At 39.2% G+C, this 24,610-nt stretch overlaps 1 protein-coding gene across 2 annotated transcripts in view; it reads right to left on the bottom strand.

Moving 5' to 3' along the window:
* Positions 1-738: 738 nt before the first annotated feature.
* Positions 739-24,610, bottom strand: part of LPCAT1 (lysophosphatidylcholine acyltransferase 1) — a 61,770-nt gene continuing 37,898 nt past the window's right edge. For both annotated transcript variants that reach the window (XM_065052903.1, XM_065052904.1), the window contains exons 10-14: positions 20,954-21,079; positions 14,472-14,625; positions 13,488-13,586; positions 6,806-6,944; positions 739-2,007 (exon numbers count right to left, since the gene is read on the bottom strand). In XM_065052903.1, coding sequence (XP_064908975.1) covers positions 1,823-2,007; positions 6,806-6,944; positions 13,488-13,586; positions 14,472-14,625; positions 20,954-21,079 — 703 coding nt within the window. In that variant the 3' untranslated portion in view covers positions 739-1,822. The remainder of the gene's footprint in view (positions 2,008-6,805; positions 6,945-13,487; positions 13,587-14,471; positions 14,626-20,953; positions 21,080-24,610) is intronic.

Raw genomic sequence — 24,610 nt, forward strand, 5'->3', positions numbered from 1 at the left:
TGCAGTAATACCCACTCCCTTATCTGTCTGTGCAGCTGACTATTCCTACCTAAGTGCAATTCCTCCCATGCCTTATTTTTCCAAACCATTTCTATTTGTCATGATCAGCTTTAATTCAAATCCTGACTGCCAGTCTGCTTGGCATGTGTTACCTAGATAAATAAAAAAAACTTAATTATTACCTCCAAATGAGCACCTACCTCCACATACCCCACAGAGAGCATAATTTCTTAAATTTTTTTCCCCATGCTTTTTCTATTAAAGCCAGTTTCAGTCTGGAGACTTACCACATACAGTTAGGGATTTCCAAGGACAAATTCCAATACCCTAATGAGCTTTAAAACACCTCCTGCTATTTACAAAATAGTAATAAAAGCATTTGGTACAAACAGATTTCCTCCTGCTAAAATTCTTCCCTTTCAAATCTAGTTTTAAATTACTCTAACATACGGAAGATTCAAATCTCAACAGTTTTCCAAACATAATAACATCATATTTCAGCGCAGCCCTACAAAATCAGTCATAGAAATTACATGAAAGTATTTTTTGTTTGTTTGGAAGTTGCCATGAGAATTATTTTGTGACAGAGTCATCGTTCCTCATTTTTGGGCTTTTGTCACATTTTCCAATCAGTGAAGCTCTATGATTTCAAAATATTGTTTTCTCTGACACCACCACTGGTAATTAAGGCATATGGCTTTAAAAAAGGAAAGATAAGAAACATTAGTAATATGAGTCTTTTAGGTTGTTTTTTCTTTTTTTTTTTTTTTTTATTTCAAATGGTTCTAAACTATTTTAAGCTTCATATATGTTATATGTGGTATACGTAATGTTGCTATAGAGACTTAACAAGCATTTATTCAGGATGTTCTGCAACTTGTTGCTGGCTTGACCTCTGAAGTAACTACAACCTTTTCAAACTTGTGCTGATACAACATAGTGTGTTCCATGCTAAGTTATCTGTATATACAGGCTTGCTACAAACGAAACCTGTGATTCCTGATAAATCTGTATTAAATAAATTGTGTAAACATCTCCCATTTAAATGTTGGGTGGACATGATTTGAATTGAGTATACGAAAAAAGCACAAACAGTTTTGTCACGTAACTGCAAACAGTAGGTGGTATATCAGTTTGGAAAAAATTTGTGTTTAATTGCATCCGGAAGATTACAGTAGAAAAGCATTGGGGTGAGGGATAAGGAGCCTTTCCTTTTCATTCTACCATGGAATAGACTGAAACAGTTTCATCATTCACCAATAAAAAATAATCCTTAGCAAGTTTTTGCATTATTGTTTCCAAACTGTTCACTGAAACCTAAACAAAGGGCCAAAATATGTTTGTCTTGCTCAAGAGAACAAACCCACTGAAATCAACAAGACTGACTATGCAAATGTGGACAGCAAAATTTGGCCCCAAATAAACATTCCCATAACTAGGGAAAACACTAATCACTAAAGTGCACTTAACATCATAGTAGCTACAGATTCTTTATACATGCACAGTTTGTGCGACACTTTGTACATGAAACTAGCCAATGGAATATAAATAAGTGTGCCGCTTCCTTTTAAATATGAACATTAAGAATGAAGCACATTCACATCTTTGCCTTTCAAAGACCTTCTTGAAAAAAATAAAAGCACCTTCCTCAGAGTAACCTGGAATATGTTGTTAAATATAGCACACATGATTGAAAGAACGGTATTAAGGTAAAAGAACGTTCACACACAAAACTTGTATTTGTGGTATAATTGGAGTGACTTATGAAAATCCCACGAAAAGACAATCCTCTCACCAGGAGAAGAAGGTAACAGTTGTAGTGTTAATTCAGTTTCTTCTGCAGGGGATTGTTTTTATCTTCAGCGTTTTCAGGGCTGAAGTCAGTACAGATACCATTAGGAGCCAAAAGAGATGAAGTCACCAAGCCACTCTCAGCTCCCATCTGATCAGCATAGAGATAGTCTTTTGCAAAGTGTGGGTGCAATTCAGCAAAACTGTAGAATTCATCTAAAAAAAAAAAAATTGTCGTTACATAGAATCAGCTCTTTGAAACAGAAGGACACTAAATTTGAATACTTACACATAAATGATCATATGACTTTGGAGCTTGTTTTAGCTTTTCAGCAGAAGCCAAGATGACACAAAGTGTTATCTAAGCCCTCTTAAAACACTTCAAACCAGAGCTTGGCTTGTATGGTGAAGGGGTAAACAGGCTCAGATTTGCATTAAAATGCATGCGGAGCACCACATGCCCTTAACAGAGCATCTTACTGTTCACTAGGGGAAGGCAGAAGCCGTCTGGCTGAGCAACAATGAACAGCAAGAGTAGGCATTTCTTAAAATCTGGGATGTCTTTTGCAAATATGCCCCTTAATGCTTTGCACTCATAACTTCTTTCAACATACAATTGTCATTGCTGCCTCCTGCTTTCAAGATTTCAGCATTTCAAAACTCCTACTATTTTAGATAACACGAGAATTACTTTGAAACACATTATGAAAAAAAAATAATGTTAATATTGGATACTAAAAAGACAAAAAAAAGAACAAGATTAGTTCTTGGCAGAATGGGGAATCCTGAACATCAAGAAGTTACATTTTGTGTTAAAAATCAGACACTGAGGCCTTGTCACAATTTGCCCACATGGCTATTACTCAGCCATGATTTGAATACAAGATACTGTATGGATTCCAAGCCAAGAAGCTATTCTTATAATGTAAACTGACACTGGAAGAAGCTGGATGTGAACACTATTGCCAACTCGGTCCCCTACAGTGCATCACACACGGCCCACTCAAATTCACTGTGTTATCTCAGAAGAGCTCCCAATCAGACGACGCTGTGAGTTAGATGGAGTGCAGTGCAGATGACAGCCATGGAGCCCTCCGCAGGACTGAAGCCCAATTCCTCCTGCTACAATCAGGCTGCTGTGTAAGACGGGAACTACCACAGCTCTCCCTCTCTGCCACCTGTCTCTGAGATGTTGTGTTTTTCTCACCATTGCAAAGGGCAAGGGAATGTCACTGGGCTCACATGGGCACTGAAGTTGTAGGGCAACCCTGTCTCAGAACTGTTGCAAAGGGATAGGTGGGGAGAACGCAATAAGCGTAACTTCATCCTTCTGCAAACAGAAAAGTAGGCATCCTTTTTCCACAGTTTATATGGATCTAAAGTATTTTGGACCCTGTAAGTTCAACAAAAGCTGATGACGTTCAGGGCATGAAAACCAAGGCTACCATCTATGTTAAAAACCTAATTACAACAGGCTGATTCATCGTCTAAATGATGAAGGGGGAAAAATATCTTTAATGTCTGAAAATGTATACAGCAAAAATTTTTCTTTTGATAATATTTAAAGCAAGTTCAACTTTTTTTTTTTAAATAATCTCACAGCCAAGAATGTCATGCATCTGACGTTTTCCAACAGTGGTAGTAACTGCAATAACACATTAGAAACACATGAGTGCAAACTGATTCATCAGAATCAAAACAGTGAACCCAACCAAGTATGATTTTTTTTTTTGCAGTTAACAAGGAGAGAGAGCAACTAGTTGTCAGCTTTAACTGGTCTGGCCTGCAGCAGGAACATGAAAACATTCTATTTTTTCATATGGACACTTTAAGCCTATCCAAGGGATCTATTTCTTTTTGTAACAACATCTATCATGTGTGCATTATATTAATGGCCTTGAAGAAATAGCTTTTTCTGAGAAAGGTCATTCTGATAGCCCAACTAAGGTAAGACAAATGTAAAAATTTCAACCAACAGTACCAAGGATGCTCTTTCAAACACATTAAGCATAATCCTTTTTTGCATGGGAAAGACTAATATATTTACTGTAGATGCCATTCTAAGTAATTCTTCCAAAAGTTACTGTATCTTTTCAGAAAATGAATTCAGAAACCCCCCCAAAGCAGTTGTTCACACAAGGATGACAGTCTATATCCAGATCAGCATCCTGACAACCAGGATCCATTCCTCAATTTTTTACCAGTACTGGATCCAAATGAAAAACCTCAGATTCCAGAGAGGAAGGAACTGAACAGGATAATGTTTCTGATAGTTCTGAGTAAGCAGACATTTTGAGTCTTGCTGAAACAAGTCCTGAAAATATTATTAAGGAATATTTGTCAAAGTTATACACAGCAGAGCCCAAAGAAAAGTGCTTGAGATCCTATTTGCATCATTCATCACAAACACGAGAAAAGGTAATGTAGGAAGAACAAACTATTCCAGCATTACTTCTAATCACAGGTCTCATACTGCAGGCTCAAGCTTAAAGCAACTGTGAAGCATTAAACTGGAGGAAAAAAATCACCTTAATCATTTACTCGGGGAAAAAAAGTAATTTTGCTTCCTGCTCCTACTACAAACAAAGAGACAAAAAGAAGGAAAGAAGCCAAAGTGGAGTTCTTTAAGATCACCGTCTATATTTTCACATTAAGTATCCATATATACTGTAAGAACCTCAAGAGATTTTTCTCTTGCCTTTGCAATACCCTCATAGAAACACAGAATGTTAGGGATTAGAAGGGACCTCAAAAGATTATCTAGTCCAATCCCCCTGCTGGAGCAGGAACCCAGGCGGGATCTGAATGTCTCCAGAGCAGGAGACTCCACAACCTCCCTGGGCAGCCTGTTCCAGTGCTCTGTCACCCTCACCGTGAAAAAGTTTCTTCTCATATTTACGTGGAATCTCCTGTGTTCTAGTTTGTATCCATTGCCCCCTGTCCTATCATTGGTTGTCACTGAGAAGAGCCTGGCTCCAACCTCACAACCCTCACCCTTTATATATTTATAAACATTAGTAAGGTCACCCCTCAGTTTCCTCTTCTCCAAGCTAAAGAGACCCAGCTCCCTCAGCCTTTCCTCATGAGGGAGATGCTTCACTCCATCGTCTTTGTTGCCCTGCGCTGGACTCTCTCCAGCAGTTCCCTGTCCTTCTTGAACTGAGGGGCCCAGAACTGGATACAATATTCCAGATGTGGTCTCACTGGCACAGAGTAGAGTGGGAGGAGAACCTCATTCAACATACTAACCACCCCCCTTCTAATACACTCCAGGATGCCATTGGCCTTCTTGGCCACAAGGGCACAGTGCTGGCTCATGGTCATCCTGCTGTCCACCAGGACCCCCAGGTCCCTTTCCCCTACGCTGCTCTGTAACAGATTGTTCCCCAACTTATACTGGAACCTGGGGTTGTTCCTGCCCAGATGCAAGACTCTACACTTGCTCCCACAACTTGATGCTCCTGATGGAAGCTCTATGTTCATGAATCTCCTCTAGTTTTTGTTTCCCATCAGCTACAAATTAATTTAGTGTATGGGAACTTAATAGGATAATCCTGTGGTTAATTAGGTAAGGAATCTACATTTTAGAGAACAAATAATTCTTCCTTCTCTGAACATTCATTCATATGGATATTAACAATACTGCAAATCCCCTCTTTCTTATTGTTACCAGCAAGCAAGGCAGAGTCTTCAGAACAGTCTCACAGTCATAATTTGTTTATCAAGAGCAGGCGGACAGTTTCCTAGAATTTGCAGTGCCCACCCACAGAACACATTTTCAGGAAAGGCAAGAGATTGAATATTTATGGCACGAACTTTCAAGGCAGCAATGCAATACCAAAAGTTTATTTTAATATTCTAATTCTCTGCCACAATAAATCAGACATTTGTTCTCACTATGAAGCTTTCAGATAAGTTTAAAATCTCAGTGCAACGTTTACATTATAAAATGAGCACTTCTCTCAGAAAAAGATCCCAGCAAAGTTTCAAAGCGATGTAAATACCATCCTACTTTGTGTAGCCTCACAAAAGACTGCTCTTGACTTCAGAAAATAAAATAGTGAAAATGAGAGCTAAGCACTTCCATGGCCACTGCTGTGGCTCAGTGGTCCAGATTCTCTTGTGATAGGAACATACCATGACCATTCAGGAGTAAAATGCAGATTTAAATGCAACTAAGTATTATTAAAGATGGATATTAAAAGAATTCTTTGGTAACTCACATCAACTGGTGTGAGATCACATGTACAGTATTTCAAATTTAGCTATTCTCAAACAATGAAGTATGCCAAAATTAGAGTTCTTCTAGGCTTACCAGATTAGATTCTGGGCTGGTATTTTTGACGCTGGTGATGGGGAGTGGGGTGAAGAGCTGAGTCACCACCCAAATGAGTTGGGAGACAAAAAGGAGCAACAGAGGTAGGCAAGAAAAAGGCAACAGTGTAGGATGGAGATGGAAATGCTGGGGACATGACAGATAAGAAGTACAGAAAAGAAAGGGGTAGGTACAGCAGGAAACAAGGAGGCAAGACATAGGAGTGAGGAAAAAAAAGTGGAGAGCAGCAGCAATTATTCTCACTCCAATAACTAAAATATTCTGTAGTTGAAGCTTTACATACATATTGTATGACTGAAACATAGGAATAGTGGGGAACAGATACAAGAGACAAAACGAGAACAGAGCTAAGATAGCTTTCTTAAAAATACATATTCACATGACATGGAAGTCACAGAACAGAATATGCTAAAAAAGCTAATCCAGGTATTGCCTGACTTAATGTGGAAGGGAAAACCTCTGAAAACATGTAAACATGACATTTGATATTAAAGGTGAAACTCAAATATTTGTTTTAAAATGTAAATGTACTTTTTTCTGCACTGCTTTTGCCATTATTGAAGTCAATAAGTCAACTAAAAAGGTAAAGTTTAATAAAAATATAACTGCTTTGCATATCAACATGAGTTCAAACAACTTGACATTTTGTGACAGTTCAGATCCATGTAAAACACTTACCGTATGTGATCTGTCCTTTTCCTTCTCCATCTACAGCTCTAAAAAGATGAGTAACATTAATCTGTGACACACCCATGGCAGTCTTCAGAATATGAGCTAAATCCTCTTCTGTTATAGTTCCATTTTCTGACTGGTACAGCTATGAATCAAGACAGCAAGATAAATCATTGCAAAGCTCAATGCTAACTCCTAGAAACAGCACCGCACTAAGAAGTTACACAAAATTAAAATCTGTTATTGCAAATTCATTCACTCTCAGATTGATGTGATCTACTAAAGATATCTGATTAGTCTGTGTATTGACTATCAGTTCACATCCGTATGCTTAGAAAGTAAAGCTTGCTATATTCAGAAAAAAACCCATGTTTACATGCCTAACCACTGGAATTTCAGTGATATTCAGAGACAAGACTGTTTAATACTAACATGTTTTGCAGGTATCTAACAAACTAATTTTTAGTCTATTGAGCTACGTGTCCAAACTCTGAGAGGGTCTGTGGAATCAGTAGATATATTTATGTCAGCCTAAAGCAGATACCGTTTCTATTTGGTCAGATGTGAAACTCAAGATTCCTTTGACCAACGTCCAACTGATTCAACAGCCAGTTTCCATAAAATATCTACATCTAAATGGTGGTATATTAATCAGGAAAATCCTACCCTCTAAAGTGATGGGCCTATAATTTTCTACAAATACTTATTCTAGAAAAGAATAATTTGAATATTCTGAAATAATGAAGCAGTTTCCTCACAGAAAGAGTTAGATTTACTACTGACAGGAGACTGATAGCTAAAAATAATTCTTCATAGTCTCATTCTATCTTCATATATGTACAGTGCTTTTCCCAAGAAAAGAACCCAAATATTTCAAAACATCTGTAACAAATACTACTTCATTAAACTTTCTAAAATGACTGAACTTTCCTGTGAAATGGAAATTGAGACACAAGAGTTATTGAAACTCTCTCTTCTCATTTACAAGTATGACAACACTGCAAATATTGAACCATGTAACAAAAGCTATTTTTGAAACTTCTTTTTATTTTTTCTACATCATTGAGAAGGTGGGAACTGATGAGATTAAACAAAATGGGCATAAGGATTCATTTTTCACACAAGCAGAAGTTGCTGTCACAAGACAGCACACAATGGAATAAAAAAGTCAGTGGAATGAAAAAAAACACCCCTGAAGTTTTGTGGAAGACTACATTCATGCTCAAATCAGAATCTTGCCTTTTCCTCCCTAACACCTAACTCGCATACTGTTTCACAAGGAGCAGGGGCAAGGACAAGACACTTGTTTAATAAAACCTGCTATATTTTCACAGATCAAGTAGTCAGAAGGTGACACTTGACGGTAAGGCTCACAAGCGTCACATTGGCAAGGTTTTCAACACCCTTTTGTTTCCTTAGCAATTAGGAAGGAAGTATATGTAGCACTTACACTGGAGTGCTGCTCATAGACTTGACTGCCATATTCCTCCCTTCTCTTTTAATTGCCCACTGCTTTAGAGCTCTGGTGGCTCAGTAACTCCTATTTTTCAAGTTCTTCAGCCATATACTAAACAGTTCAACTTTGAAAACTTGTTCAACTATGTGAAATATTGCACTTAATTCCTGAAAAAAAAAAATAAATTACAAACTGCTTTGCAGAAAGCAGGACAGGGCAGAGGACAGCACCTGTTCAAAGTCACACATTCATGAACTGGCTCCCAATAAGCTGCATGAATATCTTACTGTACACAAACCCAGCATAAGGGGGAAGAAAGGACTGAAGGGAAAAAAAAAAGCTTCTTTCCCTTTTTGTTCTAGAATACTGTGAGCAAAATTTCCTCAGCTTGAGACTTTTTTTAACCCTTCCAACCATCACTAACAGGACAAAAAGAACCATACCTACTTCCCTTTGCTGAGTGCTTCCCCTTCTTCGTACATGCACAAAACTTCTTTGAAGTTCTACAGTTAACTTTATATTTTGCAATTAACCAGAGGACTCAAAATCATGTATTATGAGTTGAAGAACAGAGCAGATGGTGAACAACAGAAATTTTCCAACTTTCTTATTTTAACGTAAAGTTAAATGCTTCCAGAAAGAAAATAACTGCCCAATCTGAGCTTTTCTTCCTCTAAAATAGCTAAAGTATACTGCATATCATGCATCATGACAGCTAAATTTCACTGAAATACTGCCCAAAACCCACCTTCAAGTTTACTTTGAGCTTTTTCACTTCCATACAAAGGGACAGAGCTGACCAAACAGCACCTGACCATTTCTCTATGCCATTATATAGATCAAATGGAATAAGTAAGGACAGAAACCTTTCTGCTTTTCCCTCAGAAGTAGCAGTAACAGGAGCTATTAGAGGCAGATTTCCCCCAACATTTGTAGGAACTAAATTATTTTTGTTCCTTCCTCCTCTGTCAAATTTGTTTGATACTGGCCAAAGGGTAAGAATGAGAGATGTGAACACTAAACATTCACAAGATCCTCATTTCTTTAGCAAAACATACTTAAGATAATAATACAGGTATGCTGAAAAACCCAAAAATGACTACTCAGAAAATAAGGGTGCCATGTATTATAGTACCATGCAAACAAATGTTCTTAACTCCATGCATTTACCAGTGACAACAGCATCAAGAGTTAGCACTCTTCAGCTTCAGCAACACTAAAGGCCATGTGAGTTTGAGGCAAAGGAAAACATGATGCCGGATGCAGCAGAGTTTGTGTGTTGAAATAGCAATATTACATAAATTAATTAAAAAGTAATAAATCGAGGTGTCAGACAAGCCCACTGGAATGGCAAGAATTAAGTGTTGCTGCTGTAACTTTCCCAAAAAACCTGCACTGATCACCTGTGCTGATGCTACAACAAACCACTGAGACTAGAGCAGGATCAGAAGCACTTCACAGTATCACAGTACTACAGTATGTTTGGGATTGGAAAGGACCTCAAAAGATCATCTGTCCAATCCCCCTGCTGGAGCAGGAACGCCTAGGTGAGGTCACACAGGAACATGTCCAGGTGGGTTTTGAATGTCTCCAGAGAAGGAGACTCCACAACCTCCCTGGGCAGCCTGTTCCAGTGCTCTGTCACCCTCACTGAGAAGAAGTTTCTTCTCAAATTTAAGTGGAACCTCTTGTGTTCCAGCTTGATCCCATTACCCCTTGTCCTATCATTGTTTGCCACCGAGAAGAGCCTGGCTCCATCCTGATGGCACTCACCCTTTATATATTTATAAACATTAATAAGGTCACCCCTTAGTCTCCTCTTCTCCAAACTAAAGAGCCCCAGCTCCCTCAGCCTTTCTTCATAAGGGAGATGCTCCACTCCCTTAATCATCTTTGTTGCCCTACGCTGGACCCTCTCCAGCAGTTCCCTGTCCTTCTGGAACTGAAGGGCCCAGAACTGGACACAATATTCCAGGTGTGTTCTCACCAGGGCGGAGTAGAGGGGAAGGAGGACCTCTCTTGAACTACTAACCACCCCCCTTCTAATACAGCCCAGGATGCCATTGGCCTTCCTGGCCACAAGGGCACAGTGCTGGCTCATGGTCATCCTGTTGTCCACCAGGACCCCCAGGTCCCTTTCCCCTACACTGCTCTCTAATATGTAATTTCCCAACCTATACTGGAACCTGGGGTTGTTCCTGCCCAGATGCAGGACTCTACACTTTCCCTTGTTAAATTTCATTAGGTTATTCCCCACCCAACTCTCCAGCCTGTCCAGGTCCCGCTGGATGGCAGCACAGCCTTCTGGCGTGTCAGCCACTCCTCCCAGCTTAGTGTCATCAGCAAACTTGCTGATAGGACACTCTATTCCCTCATCCAAATCGTTAATGAATATATTGAATAATATTGGCCCCAGCACTGACCCCTGAGGCACTCCACTAGATACTGGCCTCCAACTAGACTCCGCACCATTGACTACCACTCTCTGGCTTCTCTCCTTAAGCCAGTTTGCAACCCACCTCACTAGTCTATTGTCTAGACCACACCTCCTCAACTTAGCTGTGAGGATGCTGTGGGAGACTGTGTCAAAGGCTTTACTGAAGTCAAGGTAGACCACATCCACTGCTCTGCCATCATCCATCCACCTTGTTACATTCTCATAAAAGGCTATGAGGTTGGTCAAGCATGACTTACCCTTGGTAAAGCCATGCTGACTGCCCCTAATAACCCTCTTATCCTTGATATGCCTTGAGATGGCACCAAGGATAAGCTGTTCCATTACTCTCCCAGGGACAGAGGTGAGGCTGACTGGTCTCAAGGATAAGCTGTTCCATTACTTTCCCAGGGACAGAGGTAAGGCTGACCGGTCTATAATTACCCGGCTCCTCCTTCTTGCCCTTTTTGAAGACTGGAGTGACATTTGCTTTCCTCCAATCCTCGGGCACCTCCCCAGTTTCCCAAGACTTGGCAAAGATGATGGAGAGCGGTCCAGCAATGACTTCAGCCAGCTCTCTCAGCACCCACGGATGCATCCCATCTGGACCCATGGATTTATGGATGTCCAGACTATTTAATTGCTCCCTAACCCAGTCCTCATTGACTAAAGCAAACTCCTCCATTGACCTGGCTTCATCCGGGGTCTCAGGGGTACAGGGCTCCCCAGGACAGCCTCCGGCAGAGTAGACAGAGACAAAGAAGGCATTCAGTAATTCTGCCTTCTCTGTATCTTCTGCCACCAGGGCACCCACCCCGTTCATCAGTGCGCCTACATTGCCTCTGGTATTAGTTTTATCTGCTATGTATTTGAAAAAGTTCTTTTTGCTGTCCTTGACCCCTCTCGCCAGCTGTAATTCTAAGGAGGCCTTGGCTATCCTAGCTGCCTTCCTACATCTTCTAACAGCAACCTTATATTCTTCCCAAGTGGCCAGCCCCTGCTTCCATGACCTGTAAACTCTTCTCTTCTGCTTGAGCATACCCAACAGATCCCTATTCAACCACGCAGGCCTCCTGGCTCCCTTCCTTGACTTCCTTCGTGTGGGGATGCTCTGATCCTGAGCATGGAAGAAGCAATCTCTGAATGCAATCCAGCTATCTTGGGCCCCTTTTCCTTCAAGCAGTCTTGCCCATGGGATTTCCCCCAGCAATTGCCTGAAAAGGCCAAAGTTAGCTTTGCTAAAGTCCAGGGTTGCAATTCTACTTGCTATTCTGTTCCTGCCACCCAAGATGCTGAACTCCACCATCTCGTGGTCACTGCAACCCAGGCAGCCCTCAACCTTTACTGCTTCGACCAGACCCTCCTTGTTAGTGAGGATGAGATCCAGCAGTGCACCTCTCCTAGTCAGCTCCTCCACCATCTGCATGAGGAAGTTATCATCAATGCACTGGAGGAATCTTCTGGACTGTGGCTGGCTGGCTGAATGGTCCTTCCAGCAAACATCAGGGAAGTTAAAATCCCCTACAACAACCAGGGCCTGTGACTGTGAGGCCACTCTCAGCTGCCCATAGAAGGCCTCATCAACTTCCTCAGCCTGATCTGGTGGCCTGTAACAGACGCCCACAACAGTGTCACCCCTGCCAGCCTGTCCCTTGATCCTGACCCATACACTCTCAACTCGCTCGTCATCCACTCCTGGGCAGAATTTAGTACATTGTAGTTGCTCTCTCACATAGAGAGCAACTCCACCACCACGCCTGGCTGGCCTGTCTTTCCTGAAAAGGGCATAGCCATCCATGACCACATTCCAGTCATGTGAACTGTCCCACCATGTTTCTGTAATTGCCACCAGATCGTAATCTCCGGACCAAACATAGGATTCTAACTCCTCCTGCTTATTCCCCATGCTGCGCGCATTGGTGTACAGGCATTTCAGGGAGCGAGCAGAGCACACCAATTTCTCCCTAGAGGCACAGGAGGCCACCCGGTCCTCATCAGTTTTAGAATGCTGCCCCACTGGGACAAGTCCAGCTACAACCCCATCCCCCTTCGAGCCTAGTTTAAAGCTCTCCAAATGAGCCCAGCTAATTCCTGCCCCAGCATCCTTTTGCTCCTGCGAGATAAACCTTTCCCCCGTGACACTGTCCGGACTGGTGTCTTATAAAACCAACCATTATCAAAAAATCCAAAGCCCTGCCTGTAGCACCAGTCTTGGAGCCAGCCATTTAGAGACTGAATTTTCCTATTCCATCCCACATTGTCACTTGAGGATGGAAGGAGTGAAGAGAAGATCACTTGAGCTTCTGGGAAGCAAGTAGTCTGGGCAGAGACTGCAGCACTAACACAAAACCACAGCAAGGCTAAGAGGGAAGAAAATCTTATCCAGAAGAGGGAGTAAAAACAATCTCTATTAACATGTAGGAAAGTTTTAAAATATTTTGTTAACTTGAAAAATAAGATTTGATTGAAGCATTACAAAAGTAGTAAGAACAACTCATTAGCCTTTACTTTAGAGGAACCAATACAAAGGACTTCAGGTGTGAGACTCAACGTGCTGAAAAAGATTCTACCAGAGCTCCACAGAGAACAATTTCAAACTGCAAACTCCCATAGTTTTACACAACTTAAACTTGCACTGCATTCCCTCTGAAGACGACCTCTAACTTTCCATTAATGTTATTTTAAAATGTAATTACGTATTAAGAGGTCACATAAAACAAACTTGTTAAGACCAATGGCAGTATTAATAATTTCTTTAAAAAATGGTAAACTACACAGAGGAAGAAAATGCCGCTTACCTGAAATGCCAACTGAATTGTTTCCAGAGTTTTGGATGGCTTACAGACAACTGACAGAGCAATGACAAATTCCCGAATGTCAATTCTGCCCTCTTCATTCTGTGAAGCAAAACCTCACCTCAAAATACTGCAATTTTTCTCAGAACTTTCATAAATTACTAACAGTTTCTAAAGACATGGAATATGCAGAAAGATCATTATGTATGCTACTGAAAAAAAAAAAAAAATTAATTCAGGGCAAGAACCTGGGCCATCAAAGCTCTGCATGCCCTTTTCAGAGTCTCAGTCAGAAGTTATGATTCAAAGATTCTTGCAAGACAGTTCTGCTAGTGTCACCCTTCACTTGCGTATTTAACATTTTTATGTTAAACCATTTGAATTACCAGGTTGAAATTAAAATCAGAGAACCAGAAGGCAAGGTAGCCTAATTTAAGTCCTGAATACATGACATCTACTCTTTGGTCTAAGAGAGAACACTGTGGTCACCTCCATCTGGTCCAAACAGTACCTCACCCAGACAAAGACAATAGTCATATCCCCATCCTGACTGATTGCCAGAGGAATGAAAACCTGCCTTTATTTGCCAGTTCCTAGGTCCTTCAGGTTTCAAGCATCCTAGGAGAACTAGTGATTTATTTACAAGGTAAGTGAAACATCAGCTAGCAGGTCTGGCATTCAGTTTCAACTAGCCACAGCAAAGGTTTAGCCTGAACCTTTCTTCCTCTTCATATTTTGCATCTAGAAAGAAAGTCAGTTTTGTCTTAGTGATACTCCTTTTAACTTCTACCTGAATGCTTTCTTTAGTTGACAATAGGTACTCTTACTGTGCTGAAAGGGAAATGCAGTATGCATATATTGTGGTGAAATGCTCAACAGCAATTAGCACTGGCCCAAATCAGAGCTTAGTGAATTAAACTGGAACAGAATTTGGCCAAAGCAGAGTTTACCAAAAGCAGTACAATTTTTAAACATGATGTTTCTTACCTCATCAAAAAGGGCGAACATACTTTCTAATGTGTGAGAAACTGGAAATTCCAAGTATGCTGAAAATGCTTTAAGATGAACTTTTCCTTTTTTCATTTTCATGGCCCTTGCAGCATATTTATCAAGATCATCTTCAAGTGTTTCTGGCTTCAGCCTAGAAAGCATATTATTTTTGCAAATTTTAAAAATAAACCCAGTTTTACAATACAAATTTCAATATGCCAAAGGAAGCAATGGATCATAATGCTGTAAATCCTTACAAAATCTGGAATCAAAATTACTAACTTTATAATAAAATAACAGATTCCTGTAAATCTTAAGGCTCCCATTAGTTCTTGAACTGTACTAGAAATCACTGCATGAGCTTAGGAACCCTGGTCATAAACTAGTGTCCTTTATTCTACCTTGATTATAAGCTGTATATATAAGCAGTTCAACATGAACAAGAAACACGGGCTAGAACTAGCTAATAGGAAATACCAGGCAGGGGGGAACTAGGTGGGATTTAGGTCACCTGAATATGGCTGTGTTGTAGGACAGTAACATAAACCAATTATAATTCCAAATTTACTAATGTCACCAAACAGAAAAGACCTGATGCATCTTGCCTAAAAGAAATAGGGGATTACATAATAGCGATTATACTGTTAATCCTGTTTGTCAGTCCTAATTTTTCACGTTCAGTCTGGAGTTGGACACTATCATGAGGTGACTCAAAGAAAGTTCTATCACTTAATACTGCTAAAGAAATGCCCTCAGTCCTTCCAATTGCAAGACCAGATTTTGACTGATGAATGAACAGCTTTAAATCTATGCAAATAGCTATTGCATGGTTGTGTGATTTTTTTTGATGGGTGCTCTTTTGTTTGTTTGTTTTGTTTTTGTTTGTTTGTTTTGTTTTTCTTCCCTCTTCCCCCAAGTCAAGCTTCCTGGTTTTGCTTAGCAAAAACAAGTCTTACTATGAATACAGTAAATGGTGCTGTGGGTATGTGAGGAAAAGTAAATTCCCCCCTAATACAACAACAACCAAATCTTGATCAAGAAGTTTGCTCTGAACTGATTTAGAATAACATGGGCAAACTTTCCAGTCTGAAGACAAAAGAAACCAACAAAGTCTTCTACAATATTATTCTGCAGTTGTCTGGTTTGCTGTTTGCTGCTGCAGACAATGAAAAGCAGTTATTTACAGAATTCACAAGCTCACACAAGAATTGTTCCCAGACTACAGCTGAGACCCCTCAGCAGCTTCCTCTCTGTAACAAGAATGAATAAAATACTTAGTATCAGCATTCTCAGGAGCTTCTGAAGAAAGTTAAGAGCATCTCTGTATCTGGTACGTCAGCTCCAAACCTTGATTGCTGGCTGAAATGACCCTTCTGAAAAAATCACTGCTTTTAAGTAAAAACACAACAACTGTGCTGTCTGCTACTACCTAAACTGACTTCCCAAAAATGTACTAACTTAACAATGCCAAGCCCTGTATTTCTGAATTAAAAGATCTGAATATGCATGAATTCTTCCAGAGACCTGTAGCCCCTACAGAACATTAATGTTCTCTGTACTGGCATTAAAGCACCTCTCAAGTTTTGGTCCTAGACAGCATACAAAGAACCGCGAAACAGTCCTCTGCAAACATTTTATTTCCATGATCACATAGAAAAGTAGCAGGAACACTGACAAAGAAATCCATGGAGGATTTGAGATGCACACATAACTCAGCTTCTCACATACAGGATTACATATAAGAAGTGTCCAGAGTTAATACATCCCCATTGTAGCAGCTGAAGTGGATTTTAACTGTAGGATGGGGACAGCTGGCATCCAAGTCTTCCCTTGAGATAAGCCCTCGCTGACACAGAATACGCAGTCTAACATCTGTCTCTACATCAGAGAGATTTGATTTGCAATGAATTGACTCAAAATTCGCCTTCTAGAACCCGAGTAAGTACTCATTTGTCGAGCAGTATTAGAGACTTGTGAGATCTTCACTTCTCTTCAGTCAATTAAGTCCAAAATGCTAGAAAGTTTGAAGGCAAAGCTTTGTACAGAAAGCAGCATAGCTTACTACAAATCTTAGGATGTGAGCCAATCTCCAAAACAGTACATGACTCAGGCAAATTTATGCCTTTAGCCTGAGCATTAATGCATTGTACTTCTGGTAATCCAAGGTGTGCTCACTTCCCTTTGGCCCTTTCAGAATCAGAAAGTAACTGATGTGTGGATGACCATGACCTTCCATGCTGAAGTATTTTGAAGCCAAGCGTTCCAAATCCTGCAATGGGTTCTGAATCAAAGTGAAATAGTTTTAATTACTTTAAAATTGTTACTTTTCTCCCAATGGAGGCTATAAAAGCCAGAAAGCCAGCAGGGGATGCCTTTGCTCATAAAATCATGCTTGTTTGTCTAATGGCTTCTTTGCAGGATGTAGGCTTTACGATACATAATGTTATTTGCTGTTGTGGCATTTTGCTTCATTTTTTAGGACAGTGTGCACTAAAGGGAACAAAAAGTCATTCCCAAATCCCTGAAGATGGAAAGGACATTTTCAAGATTAACAGCTCTGCACATTAAATCCTTCACAGCAGACTTCACAAGGAAAACCAGATCCCTGAGGTAGGATATTTTCAGCATAATTACCACTATTTTTAGCAAGTTAGATGTCTTGCCTCCTTAAAGCTAGTTTTAGCTGCATTTGACCATTTGAAAAACTCCTTTCTTGCATGCTGGGAACCTGCCAAAAAACTTCTAGTGTCTCACAAAGATGGAAGTTGCATAAGAACAGCTGGACCCTGCAGCTAGCTACTGTAAATTGAAAGCTCAGAGAAACATACTCCAAACCAGAAAAGCACGAAACATTCAGTTTTATGTCTGCTGATATACTTCTGTGCAAGTTCTTGTCACAATGGAGAACAGATACTGAACAGCTGCAAATGTGACCTTCTGAGTCCACAGGGCAGGGGCCATCATGGTTGGCATTAGCTATGTTAAGCCTGATCTGTGATCACCTCCTGTAATGGCCAGTATTGCTTTTATCATGAATGTAGATGGACAACATCATCCAGGGTCTTTTTTTCTTGTTACAGATATCTCTAAACACTCTGAAGTCATGGCACTTTTAGCTGTGAGGGGTTATTACTTTGTGGATGCAAATCTCTACCTACAGTCTGGATGACTATTTCAGGCACAGATGGACAGTAGAAGTTTGCATTGTAGTCTGGATGGTAAGTGCTGTCGAGCAAGACAGGCACCAGGACTATGAGGCAGTTATCTCCTCCTTGCAGATTTCATGAGCCTAGAGGGGCACTGCCTGATAGGATCCTCATGGCCAACTGGATAAATTAGATGAAAAACTTAATTTTTAAAGAATATTTGCCAAGAAGACTGCAAATGCATAAGAAAAATCAGGAGGTAGAAAACAGTGGCTAAATCAGAAGGATGTGAGACACATCCACCCTTGCCAGATGTTCCAAATCATATCACGGGTTTTGAAAGTAAAAGATTTGAGAAAAACAACCAGGAAGCAATTAAGTAAATAATGCTGTAGCAGAGTACTGAATGTTAACAAATTGAAGGGCAGACAGAAAGCAAGAGAAAAGAGATCAGTTAAAAAAAAAAACAAAAAACAAACAAACAAACAAAAAAAGCAAACAAAAACACAAGCACAGGATAAACAGGGAGATGATCCTTAATCTGGCTAAAAGTGTGATAAAGCTCTTTTTTCTTTTTCCCCTCTCCTCTTTTTGCCAAAAAGATGCAATGTGCCTGAACCACTGGAATTACCTGAACAAAATTTCAGGTTACATCCAGACATTACTTTATAAAGCCTCATTCAACAGCAAGCAGAACACAGTCGCTAACAAATATTTCTATTTCAGATTGCCATATGTGCTACATTTGCCATTTTTTTTTTTTGGAAGAGAGAAGAGATGTCTCTAATTTTCAGAAAATAAAGCACCTAAAACTGAGAATAATCACAACTAAACAGATTAGAAAATAATTTGACTGAAAACTGGGAATTCTGTATAGAGCTCCTGATGGCCAAAAAGCCACAGTTCCATAAGAAAGGGAACAACAATTAAGGCTAGAAGGTCCTTCTCCTTCATGAGCAAAATGAATGCAGGAACTAGAATGAACAGAAGTTTGAGATGATAATAGGAAATCAATTCAAATCAGAACCTAAAGATGTCCTTGCAGGCAACTACACTAAAGCAGATCATAAAAAGTATCTCATAAAAAGATGAAGACTTAATTACCCTTTATTAATACTTTCTGAAGGAGAAGATAGCTAAAGAGATCTTTAATAAGGCACAAAATCCAAACAAGCTGCAACGTCTATAACATGGTAATTGATCCAGTCAAAATACTAATAGAGAATCATTTCAAACAGTGGGGCAAGTGGGACAATACAATTCATCAAATGAAGCAACAGATTTACAATGTATGAAAGCTACAATAAAGACTGCAAATAGCTTATTGGTCAGACACAGATTATCAGGCTCAATAGAAGCATAACCGCTTGAGGCCTAATGAGTGCAGAATTTGAGAAGATGAGACTACAGTTCAATTCACCACATTGATACAGCTGGCTTTTTACCACAGAGTTCAGCATGAGGCAGCTGAGTTTCAGCAAGTTGTGACCTGGCAGCTGTACAGCTGTGTTAACAGAGCCCAAGCTCTTCATCAGATAAAGCATGAGAACTCGCTACTCTGGCCTCATGGCTTCTGGATTGGATCCCATCCAGCCAAGCACAGACTAAGCAAATTTTACAATGTCAATGAATCCTGTAGATACATAATGTGAACAGAAATAACTCCCCAGTGAAGGAAACTAAGGTATAATTGATTTCGTACAATCTAACCCCAAACCAACCTTACTATAAAAATCCTGCATTTAAAACTGGGTGTTACCTTGAAGATATGTCATTGTTCAAAAACAAGTATTAAGGCTGGATTAAAAAAAAAAAAAATGCATTGAATGAAATTTACTGTTCCAGTTATTTACGGATGGAACTGGATGATTTTAATGCCTCCCTGGCCTCAAAACCTTTGAATAAACAGCAAAATGACTGCATCACCAAACATGAATTAGAAGTGAAGTCATATTACAATCTTCATCCAATTGCGCCAGAAAATTACCATTGTAATAGCCTTCTTACTGGCACACACCCAAATCGAGGCAGGATAGTATTCCACCAGTGTACAATTGCTCAAACCAGACAGAGAACTTTTGGGTTGTAGGGAACCTCAGTCACAAATACACATAATTGTTTTAGAGGCCAAAACATAAACCCAGAAAAGCATAATTTGAAAGAACAGCTTTAAATTGAATGGACAGAATTCAGGCAATTTAAAAAGAGGATTAAACTGAATCTTGGGATTAACAAAGGCATAATAAGAGAGGTACGCTTTCTTTTTTCCTTAGTACTGTAAATTCAGAGCCTTTAGAATAAAGCAAGAACCTTTGCTTCCTCATAAAAGTCTTTCCTGTTCTACAGGAATACTTTTCAGATGGAGGTACCAACAATGCATTAATATATACTTGTCAATGCACAATGTATGCCATCCTATATTCCTTAACCTCCAATACATCTTTGTCTTTTTTTTTTTTTTCATTTATATATACAAGCTGGAAGATGAAGAAAAAATTAGTGAAAGTTAAACATAGAATGGAAACATGAAGCTATGCTCTATACTTTCAGAGGAAGTGACAAAAAACAGAGAAGGATGTTTGTTGATTAAAACAGTTAATAGGATAAGGCTATAAATTGAGTTTGTGGTTGTTCAATAGGATGCGAGGAGAAACGAGAAAAATTTGAACATAGAAGCAACAAGTTGTTCTTCCTGGATTAGCTGATTGTTTTTTTTTTTCCACTGTTTGCTGAAGCTTTTCTGAAAGGCAAAGCCAGAGGGAACTGCAGCTGTGAGAAGAAAGATGTGCCGAACCACACTGCATATACTAAGCTATGGTTTCATTAGAAAGTCCATCTAGCACTAACCCACCCAAAAGATCAACCATTTCTTTGTGCTCCTTGGGAAAAGGTGACCCCTGTGCCCTCGCTATTATAACATTAATCCAGTCACAAGACTGCTGTGGAAGTTCTATTTTCCCTTCACAGATATCACAGGAAAGGGTAATTGACTCTTAACTGTATCAAATACTAGGAACCCCACAGTGTTCCTGACCCTCCTCAGGAAGTATCTTCTAGTTTCTTTTAGGAACGAACACTTCAGACACACTCTACTCACTTGCTGGAGTGTGAAAATATGGATTTTACAACCTGTGCTACTCATTAGGATTCAGGAGTGCTGCTTGCAAGTGGAGAACAGTATTGGTCTAATTTTATATTAGTGTTTCCCTGATTGTAATATGACAACATGCCATGTATGTTCATAAATGAAATATTGTTATATGAGGGGAAAACTATATGAACATTGGTATATACTATAGATGCACCTTATATATAAATATTGTATGTGCTCACCCAAGGCTTCTCACAAGCTTTGCAAATTCCAAAAGACATGTATCTGAAGGCAGACGAAGTTGTCCTTCAGCCAAAGCTAGCTGGCAGTCTTCAAATGTGTAGTCTGTCACTGGAACTCCCAGCGCCCTTGAATAAATCAAAGAAACACTGTAAGAAAACTGAAAAGAATCATCACTTTTTTATTTTTAATAAAAAGAAATCCAATTATGCTCTCTATTATGAAGAATTACAAGGAAAAGTCCATAAAAGAAAGTGCACATGCAAAGAATGAAATATGGTGCTCTACTCATTGCAGAACATCTGTTTTGACTTTACAAGTATATGAAAATATACAAGAACACCAGGGAAAAATTAGGTAGAGCACAGACTTCCAAATTCCTTAATATTTTCATAGAAATGAATATCAAAGGTTTCAAAACTATTACTCTAAAATAAAAATATTTCTTTACTAATAATTATGCTAAACATTTAATTGTTATTATATTAACATATTAATAAATCAATAATCACCTAAGCAGAACAACTATTACTTTCAGGTAATATAAAAAAATATACAGCAGGCAACATTTATCTGGAAAGAATGGCTAGAACGGAAAACAAAAGCAAGTAGAGTTAAACTCCAAGGAAACACAAGATACTTCTAGGTGTATGGCATCAAGAAAGATAGAAGAAAAAATACTCCCAAGTTTTTACATGCAAAAAAATTAAGAACTCATTTTTGCTTTACTCCTAACTTGATACTCTGTAGTAACAGCAACACAAAAAGACACGTCAAGGAAATCCTGATCTTGTAGTTGCACTGCATTTGCTGTGTCAAAGTTGAGAGAAATACAGTTCGGTTTGGAGGAGGCCTTTAAGAATTCAGTGTACAAACATAAAACACAGTTTCGAAACTAAATCCAGCTCCTTATAAGTTACTCATTCACGATGTTTTCCTTCACACTTGATGTTATGTATATTGGGATGCAATGTTATCTCTTTTGTGCAGCCTTTTCTAGTTTGATGAAGTTCTCACAGAATTTTTTCTTGACTTACCTCCATTCTTTTCATCTTTTCTACCTTACTACTAGCTACCTTTTCTGTCTGTGAAGTTAATATATGGTAATGGCAAGATTCATACAAACCCCTTAGGCATGCCACAGTCATTTTGGCTTTGATGAAAACTCTGCATTAGATTCTGTGCTTTATTATAGACAGTTTGATATGTAATGACAGTTCTCTCTCATGCAATAACCACTTAATTTCTTTTAAGTAGCCTCTTCCCCAGAATCTTGTTACAAGGCCTTTGAATGCCAATCTAAATAACATAAGCCAGTTCTTATCCACCATTGAATTGTCAAACTCCAGGAATTCTATTATAATACATTAATGGGATATGCCTCTAACATTAAAGCTACTGATGAAGATTTCTTCTCCGTAAGGCTGAGAAAGTCAAATATTCAGGAAGAACACCTCACTAATACATACTCAAGCTTGAAATTACAAAATATGTTAAAAAATTATATATTATTTATAAGCTACGTATGAATAAGACAAGGATATACAGTGTAGTGATTCTGGATGACCAGCTTCCTCCTTGCAACAAGGAACAACAAATAGGCAGGAACAAAAGGACAAAGACAACTAAACCAAAAAGATACAGGTACATGAAACAGGTACAGGTTCCTCCAAATTTCTTGGTTTCTAATTAATCACTCTATTCCTCCTATGTAGAGTGTCCTAGTAGTAGGTGCAAATTAGTAAGCCACCGCAAAGGAATGGACAAGAGGTTCTTGTGATATCACATTTCATCCCATAGACCCATGGTTAACATAGTAACAAATGTTGTGTAAAATCCAGATGAATAACTCCCCCATGCTGTGGGGACTTAAGTCCATATCCAAGTTCCACCTGACTCAGAGGTCAGGTATTGCACACCTTGTTAATACTTATTCAATGCAGGGTTGCATTATACAACATAAAATCACTGGTATTATACAATACAAAAATCAATTATCCTTAGAAGAAGAAAGAGGGGAGGATGAAAGGAGGAAAGTCTATCCTGCCAGCTTAGACCACTTCCTACTCTTCGTTTGTACTGTGTGTGAATTAGATCATCCTTATGAAGTTCTCTATCAACTGACTGTGAAAGAGCAGAACTCCTACGGCAGCAAGGACACACTATCCAGAGCAGTTTACATAAAAGAATGCAGTAATAACCAAAGATCTTGTCCAGCCAGGCATATTACATCAAATTTCATCAGATCTTAAGGCAACAGTAGGTATAGCACACAACAGAAATACGGAAATTTATGGGCGATCAGGTGAGGCATAGGGTAACTAGACAGAAAAGTGGAAATGGGTTAAAAATAAGTTAAAATAAGAAACTGAAAGGGTGAAGTGTTCACTTGTGGTAGAAAATGATAGACCATATTAGGGAATCAGGAGAAGTGACAAGATGCTTACCAAAAAGATTCTGAAAGGACCAAAAAAAAAAAAAAAATCCAGTCTGACTCAGCAACAGAGTAAAGGCGGAAACTAAAATGAAAAAACTGTTTTGTTTTGTTTTTAACATGTCTCAAGGAATAAAAAGAAAAGATGGACAAGTTACAGCATAACCATAAGGTGCCAAAGCAAGAAAAAAATAACTTCTTAAAACTAAAAGCTAGAAACTTTTTGAACAAATCAAAAGCCACATGACTAAGAAAGATCAGGCCACTCAACCTGGGAGGAGGGTAGAAGCCTGACTGACTGCCATTCCAGAATCAACACCAGATTTACATAATTTCTCCTAAATAATGGTGCACGAACATTGTGAAGGAGTCTAGCTAAAGAGGAATAAAAACAAACAAACAAAAAACCCCACAAACACCAAACACACAAAAACAAACCATCACAGAACCAACCAAACAACAAAACCAAACTTATGATACAGAACAGATTCCAAACAAAAGCAGGGATTATCTCGTACTCAGCCAAACCATTAAGGTAAAATACAACATTGCATCTTTTCATAGCTGTCTGTGCCTCTTACAGAAGGAGCAGTATTTGGGCCAGACTTATGGTGCTATCAGTACAGGAAAATTCCCACTACAATTAATGCCTGCATGTATGCCCATTGCCAACACATACACAGAACAGGATTGAGAAGAACAAAAGCATCTTATCTGGCACACCTGCTGGCAATTTTCCAGCCTTTGGACTTACCAAAAAAGGCAAAAGGAACTGAAAAAGTACGTTTATGGATACATATGGACTTTCAGAATTACAAAAATCAGAAGTAAATCAGGGGAAGAAACAGCTTTTGCTCACAGTAAAGTTCAGTCATAGGATCAACCAAGGCCAGATAGAGTTCAAGGGGCTCTTGAGTTCAGAAAACAAATCACAAGCTGTAAAGGGCTAGCAGTTTAACCCAAAAGAACCTTGATTTTAGTTCAGAATGCTGAATAGACTGAAGCTGGCAAACATATAAAGTTAAGTATTTGTGCTAAGACTTGTGAATTTTTCAATTTCTTAGAATAAAGATTGGCATATTACAGTTCACTGTAAAGACTGCAACTCACAGGATTTTCTACAGAACTGGTTACCAGATTATTCCAACTCATGTCCAGGGCAATCTTTCTCTACTTCAGCTGCCATGGGAAACAAAACAAAACCAAAACATTTTGATTTGAGATG

Source organism: Columba livia, chromosome 2 (assembly GCF_036013475.1).
Source record: "Columba livia isolate bColLiv1 breed racing homer chromosome 2, bColLiv1.pat.W.v2, whole genome shotgun sequence".
NCBI lineage: Eukaryota > Metazoa > Chordata > Aves > Columbiformes > Columbidae > Columba > Columba livia.